At 47.0% G+C, this 14224-nt stretch overlaps 1 protein-coding gene across 1 annotated transcript in view; it reads left to right on the top strand.

The window, feature by feature from the left end:
• Window positions 1-14224, top strand: part of LOC118216330 (unconventional myosin-XV-like) — a 35909-nt gene that overhangs the window by 10769 nt on the left and 10916 nt on the right. Inside the window, exons 17-40 of the mRNA XM_035397422.1 lie at window positions 345-470; window positions 587-664; window positions 891-1045; window positions 1313-1358; window positions 1448-1572; window positions 2255-2372; window positions 2960-3135; window positions 3360-3444; window positions 3583-3636; window positions 3796-3877; window positions 4470-4600; window positions 4803-4898; window positions 4980-5215; window positions 5351-5529; window positions 6616-6688; window positions 7053-7244; window positions 7692-7807; window positions 8102-8193; window positions 9853-9976; window positions 11148-11402; window positions 11739-11803; window positions 12349-12513; window positions 13310-13391; window positions 14020-14161. Of these exons, the coding sequence (XP_035253313.1) occupies window positions 345-470; window positions 587-664; window positions 891-1045; window positions 1313-1358; window positions 1448-1572; window positions 2255-2372; window positions 2960-3135; window positions 3360-3444; window positions 3583-3636; window positions 3796-3877; window positions 4470-4600; window positions 4803-4898; window positions 4980-5215; window positions 5351-5529; window positions 6616-6688; window positions 7053-7244; window positions 7692-7807; window positions 8102-8193; window positions 9853-9976; window positions 11148-11402; window positions 11739-11803; window positions 12349-12513; window positions 13310-13391; window positions 14020-14161 (2993 nt within the window). The remainder of the gene's footprint in view (window positions 1-344; window positions 471-586; window positions 665-890; window positions 1046-1312; window positions 1359-1447; window positions 1573-2254; window positions 2373-2959; window positions 3136-3359; window positions 3445-3582; window positions 3637-3795; window positions 3878-4469; window positions 4601-4802; window positions 4899-4979; window positions 5216-5350; window positions 5530-6615; window positions 6689-7052; window positions 7245-7691; window positions 7808-8101; window positions 8194-9852; window positions 9977-11147; window positions 11403-11738; window positions 11804-12348; window positions 12514-13309; window positions 13392-14019; window positions 14162-14224) is intronic.

Genomic DNA, 14224 nt, shown 5'->3' with positions numbered 1-14224 from the left:
TGAAATCCTGTGCTGTGTGTGTTCCCTCATGAAACATTAATAACACTGCAAGCCACTTTAGATCTCCGTAATATGTAAATTTTTGGTAAAATCTCAGTAATATTTATATGTTTGTTATGGTAAATGGTAAATGGACTGCATTTATATAGCGCTTTTATCCAAAGCGCTTTACAATTGATGCCTCTCATTCACCCTGTTAAGATCTCAGTAATATTTGTATTTTGTTAAGATCCCAGTAATTGTATTTCGTATTCATGGTTTTGGTAAGAATTCAGTAATATTTATTTGCTTCAAATTTATTCGATCTCTGAAAAGTGTTTCTATAATACAATATCTGTTACCAGGCAACCGACCACACCTTCCTTCAGAAGTGTCATTATCACCATGGCAACAACCCCCTTTACTCGAAGCCAAAGATGCCCCTCCCTGAATTCACCATTAAGCACTATGCAGGAAGAGTCACCTATCAGGTAGATCTGAATGCGTAAATATCAGCTGAAATATTTCAGTTGACGTGTAAAAAGATTCTTATGCCCTTTCAGTGTTTCACTGTAGCTGAGCATTCTGTTCTGGAAATGCTTTGCAGGTCTACAAGTTTCTGGACAAAAATTATGATCAGGTTCGCCAAGAAGTTCTTGATCTCTTCGTTAACAGCAAAAACAAGGTAAGGTGGGCGGGAGGCAGTGGGGGAGGGGGGCGTCACACACATCCGTTTCTCAGATTGCAGGTGATGAAAGAACAGAAGCCCACGGATGTATTTCCTGCCCCCAGTTAGGCATTATTCACATACATGTACAGGGCCACATGGTCCCACCTCTCCCTGCTGCAGGTACACCTGTGTGATGCGCTAACCGGTGAAACATCTCTCCTTGACTCTGCGCTCTCCTCAGATGGTGGCCAATCTCTTTGCGAACCACGCGGAGTTCCTCAGCCAGCAGAAGACCCACGCGAGGAAGAGCAGCACGGTGACGCGCCGCCATCAGCCCTCCACCGCCGCCGCCAAGTTCCAGCAGTCCCTGCTGGAGCTGGTGGAGAATATGGAGAGGTCTCTGTTTTACGCTCTGTTCTCCAGCCTAACCTTACTGATTTTGGAAAATAAAATGTATTAAAGTGACCCAAGGCATTTTTTCAGTGCTGGCTATTCTTTGCTTCATGAAGGTTTGTTCTCACATCAGCACTGTGAGAACATTAAAATATTGTAAGATATCTTCCAGTACTGGAGCCTGCAAAGTTAAGTGAGTAATATGGAAAAACTGATTTCTTCTCCACTTCACACTTTCACTCATCACTGTTTGCCTCTCTTTCTCTTCAGGTGCAACCCATTTTTTGTACGCTGCATAAAGCCAAACAATAAGAAGGTATTTTGCTTTGTTAATAAATTATTTAAAAATCGCGTCTATAACACGACAGTATGATGGAAGTCATCCTGCACTATCCGTCCTTACAGGAGCCCGGCATATTTGATACGGAGCTTGTCAGCGCTCAGCTGCATTACTCTGGGATTCTGGAAACCGTCCGTATCCGAAAGGAGGGCTATCCTGTCCGCATTCCGTTTGGAATTTTCCTGAACAGGTATGAGCCCAACCCTCAGGAGAAAGAGCATGATGCGGATGGATTTAATGTTGGGGGAAAGTTAATGGCAGTTTGTGTGAGAAAGACATAGAGAATCTTTAGCAGATTCAAACGCAAAGATGTAGAGGTTGTAGAGGAATTTTGCAATAAAATGACATAAATCAGTGGTAACCACCCATGTTCCTGGAGATCTACCATCCTATAGGTTTCCTCTCAAACCCTAACAAAGCACATCTCATTCAACAGCTAGAGATCTTCTTGATGTGCTAATTAGTAGAGTCAGGTGTGCCAAATTACGGTTGAAATGGAAACCTACAGGATGGTAGATCTCAGGAGGGTTGGTTACCATTAACATAGGTGTGCTCTCTGTGGGGTCAGGGTTGTTGTGTGTGTTTGCATTGTTGTGCAGGTGTGTGTGGGAGTGGGTTGTGTATTCTCCTTGGGGTCAGGGGTGTCCTGTGTGTTTGTACTGTTGTGCAGGTGTGTGTGGGAGTGGGTTGTGTATTCTCCGTGGGGTCAGGGGTGTCCTGTGTGTTTGTGCTGTTGTGCAGGTGTGTGTGGGGGTGGGTTGTTTGTTATTCGTGGGGTCAGGGGTGTCCTGTGTGTTTGTGCTGCTGTGCAGGTGTGTGTGGGGGTGGGTTGTTTGTTCTTTGTGGGGTCAGGGGTGTTCTGTGCTCTCCAGGTACAAGGCCCTGCTGGGCCTGAAGCAGCCTCCCCCACCAGATGGAGAAAACTGCGTCATCATGCTGAGTAAAATCTGCCCCCTCAAGAAGGGGGCTTACCAAGTGGGCGTCACAAAGGTGGGCATGGGATGGTTTTACTGTATATCAAGCCTCTGTTCTACCCTGAACCAGAGTGGCATCTAACCCTAAACCCTGACACATGATGGCACACTTCCTTATAGTCATGTGCCAGTGGTAGACTTTCATTACCTTTGCCTTTTGTTTGTAACTTTTGTTTGATCCATTTATATTGGTTGTTGAGTTATGGGTAACTGATCATACATAAAAACCATATTCTTACCAAAAATTGACATGGTTTTGATGACTCTGGCGCAGTTGTTTGTGCGTGACTGGTACATTGGTTTACGCACGACTGATGCATTGGTTTATGTATGACTCTGGTGCATTTGTTTGTGTATGACTCTGGTCAATTGCTTGTGTATGACTGGCCCATTTGTTTGTGCATGACTCAGAACATTTGTTTGTGTATGACTCTGGTCCATTGGTTTGTGTATGACTCTGGTGCATTTGTTTGTGTTTGACTCTGGTCCATTGGTTTGTGCATGCCTGCTGCATTGGTTTGTGCATGCCTGCTGCATTGGTTTGTGCATGCCTGCTGCATTGGTTTGTGCATGACTGGCGATGTGTTGATGCGCCTGCTGCAGATCTTCATTAAGGAGGAGGTGCACCAGCTGCTGGAGAGTAAGAGGGACAGGGTGATGCACATTGCTGCTCTCACGCTGCAGCGCTACACCCGCATGTTCTTTGTCCGCAAGCGCTACGTCTCCTTCCGCATGAAGATCATCAGGCTGCAGGCGCACTGCCGGGGCTTCCTCGCCAGGTACGCCCGCCACAGGGTCCGCCCCTTCTCCCCACCTGCCCCGCCCGCCACAGGTTCTGCCCCTTCTCCCCACCCGCCCCGCCACTGTCATCAGGCCACTCTTCTGGCTCTCAGGGAATTCTGGGATTGCGCTGAGCACACCACTGCTTTTTAGAACCCCCTTACCTGCCCCCTCTTCATGTTTCTCATGTTTCCTAAATTCTTCCGCTTCATATTTCTTGCAGGAAACGTTATGTGAAGATGAGGGCAAGCCTGGTCAAGTTCCGCTCTCTCATCCTAATGTACATCAACCGCAAGAGATACATCAGGGTATGCAACCGCTGCCCGCCTTCAGGGTCACAGCTGCCATTTTTTCTTCGTTGAGTTAGTATAGTCTGTTGTATGTGCTCATAATCTTAATTAACATGGCCATGGTATTGTCATCAATAATTACTTAATCTTTTTCAGCTGAAATTTGAGGCAAGAAGACAAGAAGAAGAAGAAAGGATGAGAAGAGAAATGGTAATGGTGGTGTTGGTGGTAATGTGTGAATGGTAACGCGCGGGTCGTAATGGTCGCATGTGTTTTATGCCTTGTGTTGATTCAAAATGGCTCTTTTTCAAAATGGTTGTTTGTTTAAAACTGTTTCAGCTTGAGATGTGTCATGTGATGTCCTTGCAGGAGTTAAGCAGGAGAGAAGTGATCAATGTGACACACCTGGTCATTCCTGCAGACCTGGGTGCATTACTGCAGGCTATAGCAGGTCAGTGTGCACCTGGTTCACTCACAAAAGTGACTCACCAACGTGACCGCACACAACCATCTACAAATACCAAACATCTAACTCAAACACCAGATTGAACTCAAATGTCAAAACGTACTTGTAGATATACCTTATAGTCAGGAAACATTTATATCTGTCTATATATTTATCTACTATAAGTTAGCTGCATTGGATATGCATATGAAAAATAATTATTTCTATATTATAATGAACTGGTATCTGCTGTATTTGTATTGAAATGCAGTTGGATTTTGCATTACACAGAATATAAAGTATATATTTGCAATAGGGTTGTTCATATTTGACAGAATAAATGGTACATGTTTGCAATAGAGTCGTTTGTATTTGGCAGTATATTGTGTATATATATCTGGTTGGGGTTGTTTGTATTTGGCAGTATATTGTATATGTATCTGGTTTGGGTTGTTTGTATTTGGCAGTATATTGTATATATATATCTGGTTTGGGTTGTTTGTTGTTGGCAGTATATTGTATATGTATCTGGTTTGGGTTGTTTGTATTTGGCAGTATATTGTATATATATATCTGGTTTGGGTTGTTTGTTGTTCAGGGGGCACTGAGCTGCACTCAGACTGCCTGGCCTTGGTCCAAGCCCCCAGCATACAGCTGGGCCCGCAGCTCACTCTGCCACTGGACATCAACAACTTCCCCATGTCAAAATACGTCCAAATCCATTTCAGGGTAAGCAAGAAGCTACACATGCTATCATATAATTTACAGCTTGTGAATTAAGCTACACTTGCAATCATATCATTTATAGCCTGTAAATTATGCTACATGTGGTATTATATATAAATAACATGTGATTTAAGCTGCATGTGCTTTGATATAGATTGTGTGTGTGTGTGTGTGTGTATGTAACCAATTCAGTCGTGATCTGCAGGAGCCTAAATTCGGGATGCTTACTGCCCCCCTGGAGATGCCACTGACCCGTGTGGAGGAGAATTTGAGACAGGAAGCTCTCAGTGCGTTCATAATGGTAAGACCCCTACGTGGTCCCCTTTGCCAGTAAACTTAAAATCACCCGAATGTCTAATTTCCTGCTTGCTTTGTGCTCCAGGTGTTGAGGTTCATGGGTGACCCCCACCTGAACGGGGCCCAGGAGAACCTCTTTGGGAACTACATCATTCAGAAAGGGCTGTCTGCCCCGGGTCTAAGGGACGAGATCCTCTCTCAAATAGCCAATCAGGTGTGGAGGAACAGCAACCCCATGAACGCGGAGAGGGGCTGGCTCCTGCTGCTGGGGTGCATCAGTGCCTTCGCCCCGTCCGCCAAGATGGAGAAGTACCTCCTGAAGTAAGAACTGCACCCTCCTTTCTCAGGGTTAAGGCCTGGAACAAACTGTACCCTATGTAAGTACGCAAACACAGATGCAGAACACTAGCCTGAATCCTGCTCCCCTCCCCCCCACCCCCTCCCGGATGTTGGCAGGTTTGTGTCGGATTACGGCTGCGATGGCTACCAGGCCATGTGCCAGCACAGACTCATCCAAGCCATGCAGAAATCCCAGCATGGTCCCGAGACCGCCCGGACCTATCCGCTGTCTCTGCTGGAGTGGACGGCCAATCGGAAAAAAGCAAGCATGGTGCTCCAAGTGCACTGCTTTGATGGTGAGTGTTTTGGCGACCAAACATCAGGTCATTCAGGGGTTAGTGCTGTAAAGCAAGAAAAGTAACTTAATAAATCTGCTTATATGTACAGCCTCTGGAAACATAATTGTACAAGCTGGACTTTGCTTTGGAGTTCTTGAAGTGTAGTTTCTTGCTTTAGACCGGTGTTTCCCAACCGGTGTGCCGTGGCACTCTGGTGTGCCGTCAGGTGTGCCGTGTAAAAATTTTTAATGTTCAAATGAATTAAAAAAAACTTAAAAGAACAAATCCCATTCACAAAAGCCAAAATAAATGCAATTAATATGCATATTCATTAAGTGAAACCCCAAAAGAACACTTTAGGCCTACTGTTGACACGTCACATCAGCATCAGTACGTCACTTGCTTTTGAGTGGTGTGCCCCGAGATTCCGTAAATTTGGAAAGTGTGCCGCGGCAGGAAAAGGGTTGGGAAACGCTGCTTTAGACCTCAAACTCCTGAATGCTTTTATCTGCCATTATGAAGCCAACAGGCCACCAGAAACCTCTGGAAGTATCTAAAATTTCCTTCATCACGCTGCCTGGCCCAACAGAAAACATTCTTTTTTTTTTTTTTTTTTTTTTTTTAAACTCCAGAACGTGATCTATCCCTTTATTCACTATTAAGGCAATGAGGTGTGAGGTAATGGAACTGGACTCCTCTCATTAATGTAGCAGCTGCGGTAACGTGTAACACTATCCACCACCTCATCTGTGTCCATCATCCTCAGGATGCAGAGGTTCCCTGAGCAGTGCCTGTGTGAAGTACATTCATTATAACTTTTTAATGGAAGATGATATAATGCTTTGATTACACATTCATTTGAACTTTTTTTTGGACGACTTAACGGCTGTGATTGTACATTCATTTTAGCTTTTTAATGGCGGATTTGAGTGCATTGATTGCACTGATTGAAAGAACAGTCTTTGATTGACAGTTCAGTCTGTTAGTTTGGGTCAGGAGACACCTCACACAGGGTGAAAAACAAGATAGAAACATCTCACCAGTTGTACTTTAAGCTCAACAGCGCCCCCCTCTGTTCACATTAGCGACTGTCGCTCTCCTCAGGGACTTCCTTCCTGTGTCCTGTGCACTCCTGGACCAGCGGAGAGGACCTTGCTGGAGACGTGCTGCAGCACAGGTACCGCGCCCGCCCCTCCTGTCGTAAAATGCCCCGCCCTTGGACAGCCATGCTCACTTGTCTTTGTTGTTGTTGAAGAAAAACGTCAGCGAAAAATGTCAAACCTCATGTTTAAAGAGAAGATGCACATCATATTTATGGGATCTAAATGGTTGTTTATTTTCTGAAAATCATGCTCCTGAAGATCAGCATAACCCTGGAAATACGTACAGTATACCATCCTGGGATTTTAAGTACACTAAAATTTTGCCAACTTAACTTTCTCATCCAGTGCACTCAACATGTATACTCAACAGTAGGCAAGTGTGCTGATTCTGGCATGGCCCCAGTGTTCACTCTGATGACTGGTCATGTGACCCTGCAGGGGCGTGTCGGAGGGCTGGAGGGGCTGTTCCGTTTTCATGAAGGAGCACGGTCAGTGGGCGGAGCTAGCGGGACATGATTATGTCATGGACCTTATCTCTGACCTGGAGCTGATTGCCAGCTTCCCCAGGCAGAAGTCCTACTTCGTCCTCTCCTCCGAGGGGCCGTCCCGGACCAGGCCCAACGCCGGCCTGTGCGTGGGTGACCCTGCAGAGTGCCACACTCCTTCACACTGCGCCTCTAAAGCATTTTACACACTGCGTGGCTCTTACTGCCTGTTTCAGATGTTGTTGGTGTAGCTGTTTTTTTAAACACAAATGCCATAAGGGTATTCGAAAGAGAATAAGTAACATTGGATTACTGTACTTTAATAAGGCTCTTTTCATTCTTTTGTCTTTGCACTTCAGAAAGGCTTGGGTGCTTGTCATTAAATTACATTTTCAGACACGGTTTGCACTTTACTGTAGTCACATAATAAATCGTTAAGCTCATTGGGAAATTTATAAGCCAGATAAGCATTTCCAGTGACAGGTGCAACTGGATTTGATCAGGAATGCGCTTGTATTGTGTTGAATTCAGCACTGTTTGAATGATGGTGTCTGCTGTTGAGATTAATAACACTCTTCTTTGCCTTCCTCAGAGCTATGCTCGGGAGTGGGTTTGAATCAGATGAGGATAGTCCCCTCTCCTATGCTGGGAGACACCAGACCCTGCCCAGCTCCAGTCTGCCTGATTCAGATGGGTACTTCAGCCACGGTGAGGCCTGGATACATGTACATGCGCACACACACGCACAGGTGCATTAAATTACATTTATAGACATGGTTTGCACTGCACTGTTACCATATAATAAATGTATACACACACACACACTCACAGACTCACACACACACACCCTATGCTTGACCTGAATTGCATCAGAAAACATCCAGCTGTATAACTAAAAAATGTAAGATGTGTTAGTCACTCTGGACAGGAGTGACTGCTAAATGCCTAACATTGAAATATAAGTCAACACTTTGCCTCTCCTGACTCATTCCGTTCCAGTAGAGTCTGACAGCCTGAGCGAGGCCCCTACCCAGAAAGGCATGGACCGCTATCTGGACAGCCTGTTTGACCCGGTGCTCTCCGATGGCAGTGGGGTGAGGCCCAACTTAATCCTGCCTGTTTTCACTTTAAAAGCTCAGTACGCTGCTAATGTTTCTCTCTACAGTTTCACTTTTACATTTGAAAAGAAGTAAGGCGCATCCTATAAATGGCGTTGATATGATGTGCTGATGACTCCACAGAGCGGGCTGTCGGGGGCGGTTAAAGGCACAGCGCTCGTGCACGCCTGCCGGAGGGCGTTTTAAGGGCCTGTGGAGTGCAGGGTGATTGTATGCACCGCGCATGGATCGTTTAGTCCTGTGTGCGTGCGCGGACTTGCGTGCTTCACAGCGCTTCTGTCAACACTCGAACCCCAGCGGCGGGCGGGTGATTAAATTACCGAGTTACCGTAATGCCCCCTGACCGGGGCTCTACCAAATATCAGAGCGGGGAAACTGTGTGACCCCGATCCGCCTCTGCTACGGGACGGCCCGCGCCGACTGGTGATGCGATACCTCGCTTAGTCCTGCTGATTGATTGGATTACATTACATTCATTTGGCAGACGCTTTTATCCAAAGCGACGTACAAGAAGTGCATTTTCATGATCGTAGACAACTGCTGAACACGGGTTCAGTAAGGTACAATTACTTATTTTGTACAGCTATTTCTAGCCGAGAACAATGAACACTATCCTGGTCTAACATCTGCAAAGCCAAACTAGGCAGAAGATTAAGCTAGAGTATTAGGACAAGTACAATTTACCAAGAAGTGCAGGGATGGGGCAACATGTAACAAGTGACAGGAAAAAGGGTTTTTATTTTTTTTATTTTTTTAAAAAATATATATATACACAGCATGGTGGTGGTTATTCTAGGTATAGTCTGAAGAGATGAGTCTTCAGGCCACGGCGGAAGATGGATAGTGAGGGGGAGGTTCGGAGAGGGACGGGGAGTTCGTTCCACCACTGGGGAGCTAGGGTGGAGAAGCTCTGTGATCCCTTTGGGCGGGTGGGAGGGGTTACAAGACGCCCTGCTGCTGCAGAGCGGAGTGGTCGAGCAGGCACATAGAATTGAGTCATGTCCTGCAAGTAGATGGGGGCTGTCTTGTTGGCGGCAGTGTAGGCAAGGGTCAGGGCTTTGAATCGGATCCTGGCAGCGACCGGTAGCCAGTGAAGTGATCGCAGCAGAGGAGTGACGTGGGAGAATTTGGGGAGGTTGTAGATGAATTTGGGGAGGTTGTAGATGATCATCTTTCCCGCAAGCTCTGACGCTCATTCGCCGAGCGGCGGGCTACAGTCACAGCTCATACACGAGGGAGTCCCTACAGTTCAAACTCAGAGCACCAGGGCGTCTGGGTTCTGACAGGGCCAATATTTTAGTCACCTGACCACAGATTGACTGTGCTGTGTGGGGTGGGAGGAGCGTGGAGGGGATTGTGAGGGTTTGGGGGGGGGGGGGGGGGGGGGGGGGGTGAGGGTGTTATGTGTGGGGGGGGGGTGTGTGACGGTTTCTGGGTGTGCAGGGGTGTGTGTGTGTGGGTGGGGGTGGGTTGTGCGGCAGTGCAGGCCTCCTCGCCCCCCTGGTCAGTTTTAGCAGGAAGGCATGCATCTCTTAGGGGGTATAAGGTACTCTCCCGGGGACAGATTGATTTCCCGCCGGGTCGGTCATCGCAGGCGTCCTCTGTTCCTCACCGCCGCGCGCCTCTTTCCGGAAGGATCGGGAGAAAGCCGCCAGCGTGTCCGGCAGGATGAAGGGAGCCGGGGGGATCGGAGCGGACGGCCGAGAGCGGGGGTGGGCCGGGCCCAGCGGGTCCCACCCCCAGGCGCCGATGCCGGGAGGTGAGTTTGGCCTGTGGCCTGTCCCCCTGGAGCTCAGCTCAGCTCTGAATAATGCATGCAGCCCAACCAGTGTGGAGCTCGTCCAGACCCAGCTACGCTAGCCCGTCTTTACCTGCTCAGCCATCTCCGTACACCTAGATTACAAAAAACGTTCCTATTTACGTTTTTAAAACAAGTACAGGAGTGAATTTTTTTTTCCCTCTAAAAACAAAATTCCTGTCTGTTTATTTTGGTGATTGCACCAAACTGAAATTGTGAAGGGAAAAGGCCATTTAATCCACTGTGAATATGTGTTCTAAAAAATAGATTTAATCCACCACAAACATGTATGTTCAGAAAGACAGATTTAATTTGCTGTGACCGTATGTTCAGAAAGACAGAGTTAATGAAATGTGAATGTGTGTTCAGAATGGATTTAATCTGTCACAAATGTGGTCAGGAAGAAAGATTGCAATAATAAACGGGAATGGCCCGATTCAGGATTCTAGGGCAGTTTCATGCGGGATGGTAATCTATTTGATAATGCTTCAGTAGTCTTTCTTTATAAACCATGTGCATGTTCTGACAGCAAGGTGTATTATTATGGTGAAATATTGGTGTTATTTGTATAATTATGGTGTACTTAATTATAGTGATACATTTCTTTTTAGATTGATGTTGATTAATCTACCATCATAAATAATTGATATGCTTTTTAACATAATATTATAAGATTATTGCCAGTTTAATACGTTTCAATGTTTGAATATTTGTAAGACTAACCATGGTATATATATGTCGCATATGACTCTAACTTAAATTTCTGGGGACGGTACTCAGTGTCTGACTCTAACTGTAGACTCTGGGGACAGTACTCAGTGTCTGACTCTAACTGTAGACTCTGGGGACAGTACTCAGTGTCTGACTCTAGCTGTAGACTCTGGGGGCAGTACTCAGTGTCTGACTCTAGCTGTAGACTCTGGGGGCAGTACTCAGTGTCTGACTCTAGCTGTAGACTCTGGGGACAGCACTCAGTGTTTGACTCTAACTGTTGACTCTGGGGACAGTACTCAGTGTCTGACTCTAACTGTAGACTCTGGGGACGGTACTCAGTGTCTGACTCTAACTGTAGACTCTGGGGACAGTACTCAGTGTCTGACCTTTGACCTTGGGACCTGTGTGTAACCCTCAGCTGTGCAGGTACTGCCTGTAATGGGAGGCAGAATGCCAGGAATGCCAGCAGCTTCAACAGCCTCCAGTATGCCCAGCCCACCCGATGCATCTGCTACGCCTGCCACGCCCGTTGCATCCGCTACGTCCATCACCCCCACCTCACCTGGTATGCCTGCCACAACAGGAATGGCAGGAATGCCTGCTGTACCAGGAATGCCCATTGTGCCAGGAATGCCGGGAATGCCAGCTGTACCAGGAATGCCCGCTGTTCCAGGTATGAATGAGCTCATTCTGCTGTCCTGTTTCCTTGCCCCAAATTAGAGGACAGATGTTGCATGGGCAGAGATTAGTGGTATGACGAACTCATTTGTGTTATTAGTGTTAGTGTTATTATTAGCCTGTGTGTGTGCACGTACGTATGTGCATGTGTGTGTGCGTGCGTGCGTGCGTGCATGCGTGTGTGTGTGCATGCGTGTGTGCGTGTGTGCGTACGTGCGTGTGTGCATGCGTGTGTGTATTCACTGAGAACAGGCTGAACCCTTAAACAGGCCAGAGAGTGATGTGACGTGTTCAATGAGGTAACGAGGTTAGCCGTCGTCTCTTTCCTCAGGGTCAGAACAGAGTGTGATGGATCAGCAGCAGCAAGCTCTCATCAACCAACAAGCCATTATTCTGGTCTGTAGCTTTTCCAGACAGCCATCTCTCCATCTCCCCATCTTTCCATCTCTTCATCTCTCCATCTTTTCATCTCTGCATCTCTCCATTGCTTCATCTCTCCATCTCTCAATCTCCATCTCTGGATCTCCTCCACTGTCCATCCTTCCATCTCTTCAGCTCTGAGGATATTAATCTTTCAATGTCCTTCTCTCCATCTCTTCATTCCTTCAGACATTCAGCTGCGCTTAGCCACAGCACATGTATTGACACTTTCTACACATTGTGGAATGTGCAGTGTGATTTACATTTGGTCGTAGGCATTTTCCCAAGCGCCATTCTTATTAAATATTCATGCTTTATCATGGGAATAGACCATTCAGGCCATATTAACTCATTATTTGTTTGCTGATAATGTGTGTATAATGAAATACTTGCAGCTACCTCACGCTGACACACTCAGGCAAAGTGAGACCTAACTGCTGGATGACAGCACTATTTCAGAGATGCAGTGAACAAGCGTGTCTCGGTTGGTCAGGAAGCTTCTTTCGCTTGGTTCTGTGCAGGCACAGCAGATGACCATGCAGGCTTTGGCCCTGCAGCACCAGATGTACCCCCCAGTCGGACTCCCCCCGGGGCCCCCCATGGCCAACCCCTATGCCAGCTCCTACGCCAGCCCCCAGTTCCAGCACTACCCGCCTGTGGCCACAGCCCCTCTGCCCCGAGCCACAGTAAGTCTGTGCTGGTTCTGACCCCTCTCAAACACGTCTTATTTACCGTATGTGTCAGGGATTGGGTGCAGTGTGTATGTGTGTGTGTCAGGGACCAGGTGCAGTTTGTGAGGTGCAGTGTGTGTGTGCGTGTGTGTCAGGGATGATGTACAGTGTGTGTTTAGACTCTATACCGTCTGATGGATACATTTTTGTATCTAAGCTCATTATTCAACACATTTCCAGAGTACTTTACATGAAATAAAATGGCGGCTTGTCCTGTTAAGGCACTGTTCTAGTGCATGGATGGGCCCCACAGCCTGGTATCTGTTAAGGCACTGTTCTAGTGCATGGATGGGCCCCACAGCTTGGTATCTGTTAAGGCACTGTTCTAGTGCATGGATGGGCCCCACAGTCTGGCATGTGGGCTGGGATTACAGTGTCTCGTCATGCACCAGCACCCCCTGCTGATTGATGAGATGCTCACATGTCTACTTGTTAAGCTGCATAAAGTATTGTCCTCTGACTCTTGTCTAAGGAAACCCAACTCTAGCGCTATACGGAGTAACGTGATACGATATGGCGTGATACGGTGTGGCGTGATATGGAGTGGTGCGTCCCTCTGAGGACACTCACTTGATGCTTGTCTGCTAGCTGACTTAGTTCTTTTCACCGATGCTCTTATTCTGCACCCAGTTTCGAAGCTCCTGGTACTCTGAGTTCTTTTACTGCAGTATATGCAGATTCTGCTGTATGTTCGTGTGACTGAAAACAATGGGAGTTTAACACTGAAAATACCATCTTTGTTTTTTTGCAGACCAAACCTATTAGTAGCTACTCCTACGAACCACCAGCGCCTACATCTTATGTACACAAGGACCAGTCTGGATACCAGAGAGGTGAGAACGTCAGCCCGGACACACACCTAAATACAGTAAGTATGTCTTCACCTCCCCTGGCCAGGGAACTAACGACTTCATAGTGCTGTAATAAGGTAATGTAGATGTAATCAGACATAATGTACTAGTGGATGAAAGCTGTGGTTTGGGGGTGTACTGGTGAATGTGGGCTGTGGGTTTGGGGGTGTACTGGTGAATGTGGGCTGTGGGTTTGGGGGTGTACTGGTGAATGTGGGCTGTGGGTTTGAGGTGTCCTGGTGAATATGGGCTGTGTGTTTGAGGGTGTACTGGTGAATATGGGCTGTGTGTTTAAGGGTGTACTGGTGAATGTGGGCTGTGGGTTTGAGGTGTCCTGGTGAATATGGGCTGTGTGTTTGGGGGTGTACTGGTGAATGCGGGCTGTGGGTTTGGGGGTGTACTGGTGAATGTGGGCTGTGAGTTCGGGGGTGTACTGGTGAATGTGGGCTGTGTGTTTGAGGGTGTCCTGGTGAATATGGGCTGTGTGTTTGGGGGTGTACTAGTTAATGAGGGCCATGGATTTGGGGTTAATATACAGAGGCTCTTCTCCTCATGTAGTGTGATATGTGTCCTCTTCTTTTCTTCATTGTTTTTGCTGCTGTTTCCTCAGGCCCAACCCACTCAGCCCCTCCTGAGGATGTGGTGAAATCCTCTGTCTCAAACTCAGAGTACATCGAGCCCAGCCAGAACATCAAGCACATCATCAAACAGTACCAGCCTTCTGTTGCAGTGCAGCCCGTAGAAATCCACAGGTAAGGTAGAAGCATGTCTGATTCTCGCTGAAATGCAGCTGCAGGTAAATGTTCAGTTTTTAC

Source organism: Anguilla anguilla, chromosome 17, assembly GCF_013347855.1.
Source record: "Anguilla anguilla isolate fAngAng1 chromosome 17, fAngAng1.pri, whole genome shotgun sequence".
Taxonomy (NCBI): domain Eukaryota; kingdom Metazoa; phylum Chordata; class Actinopteri; order Anguilliformes; family Anguillidae; genus Anguilla; species Anguilla anguilla.
This window is presented reverse-complemented; position numbering and strand designations above follow the sequence as displayed.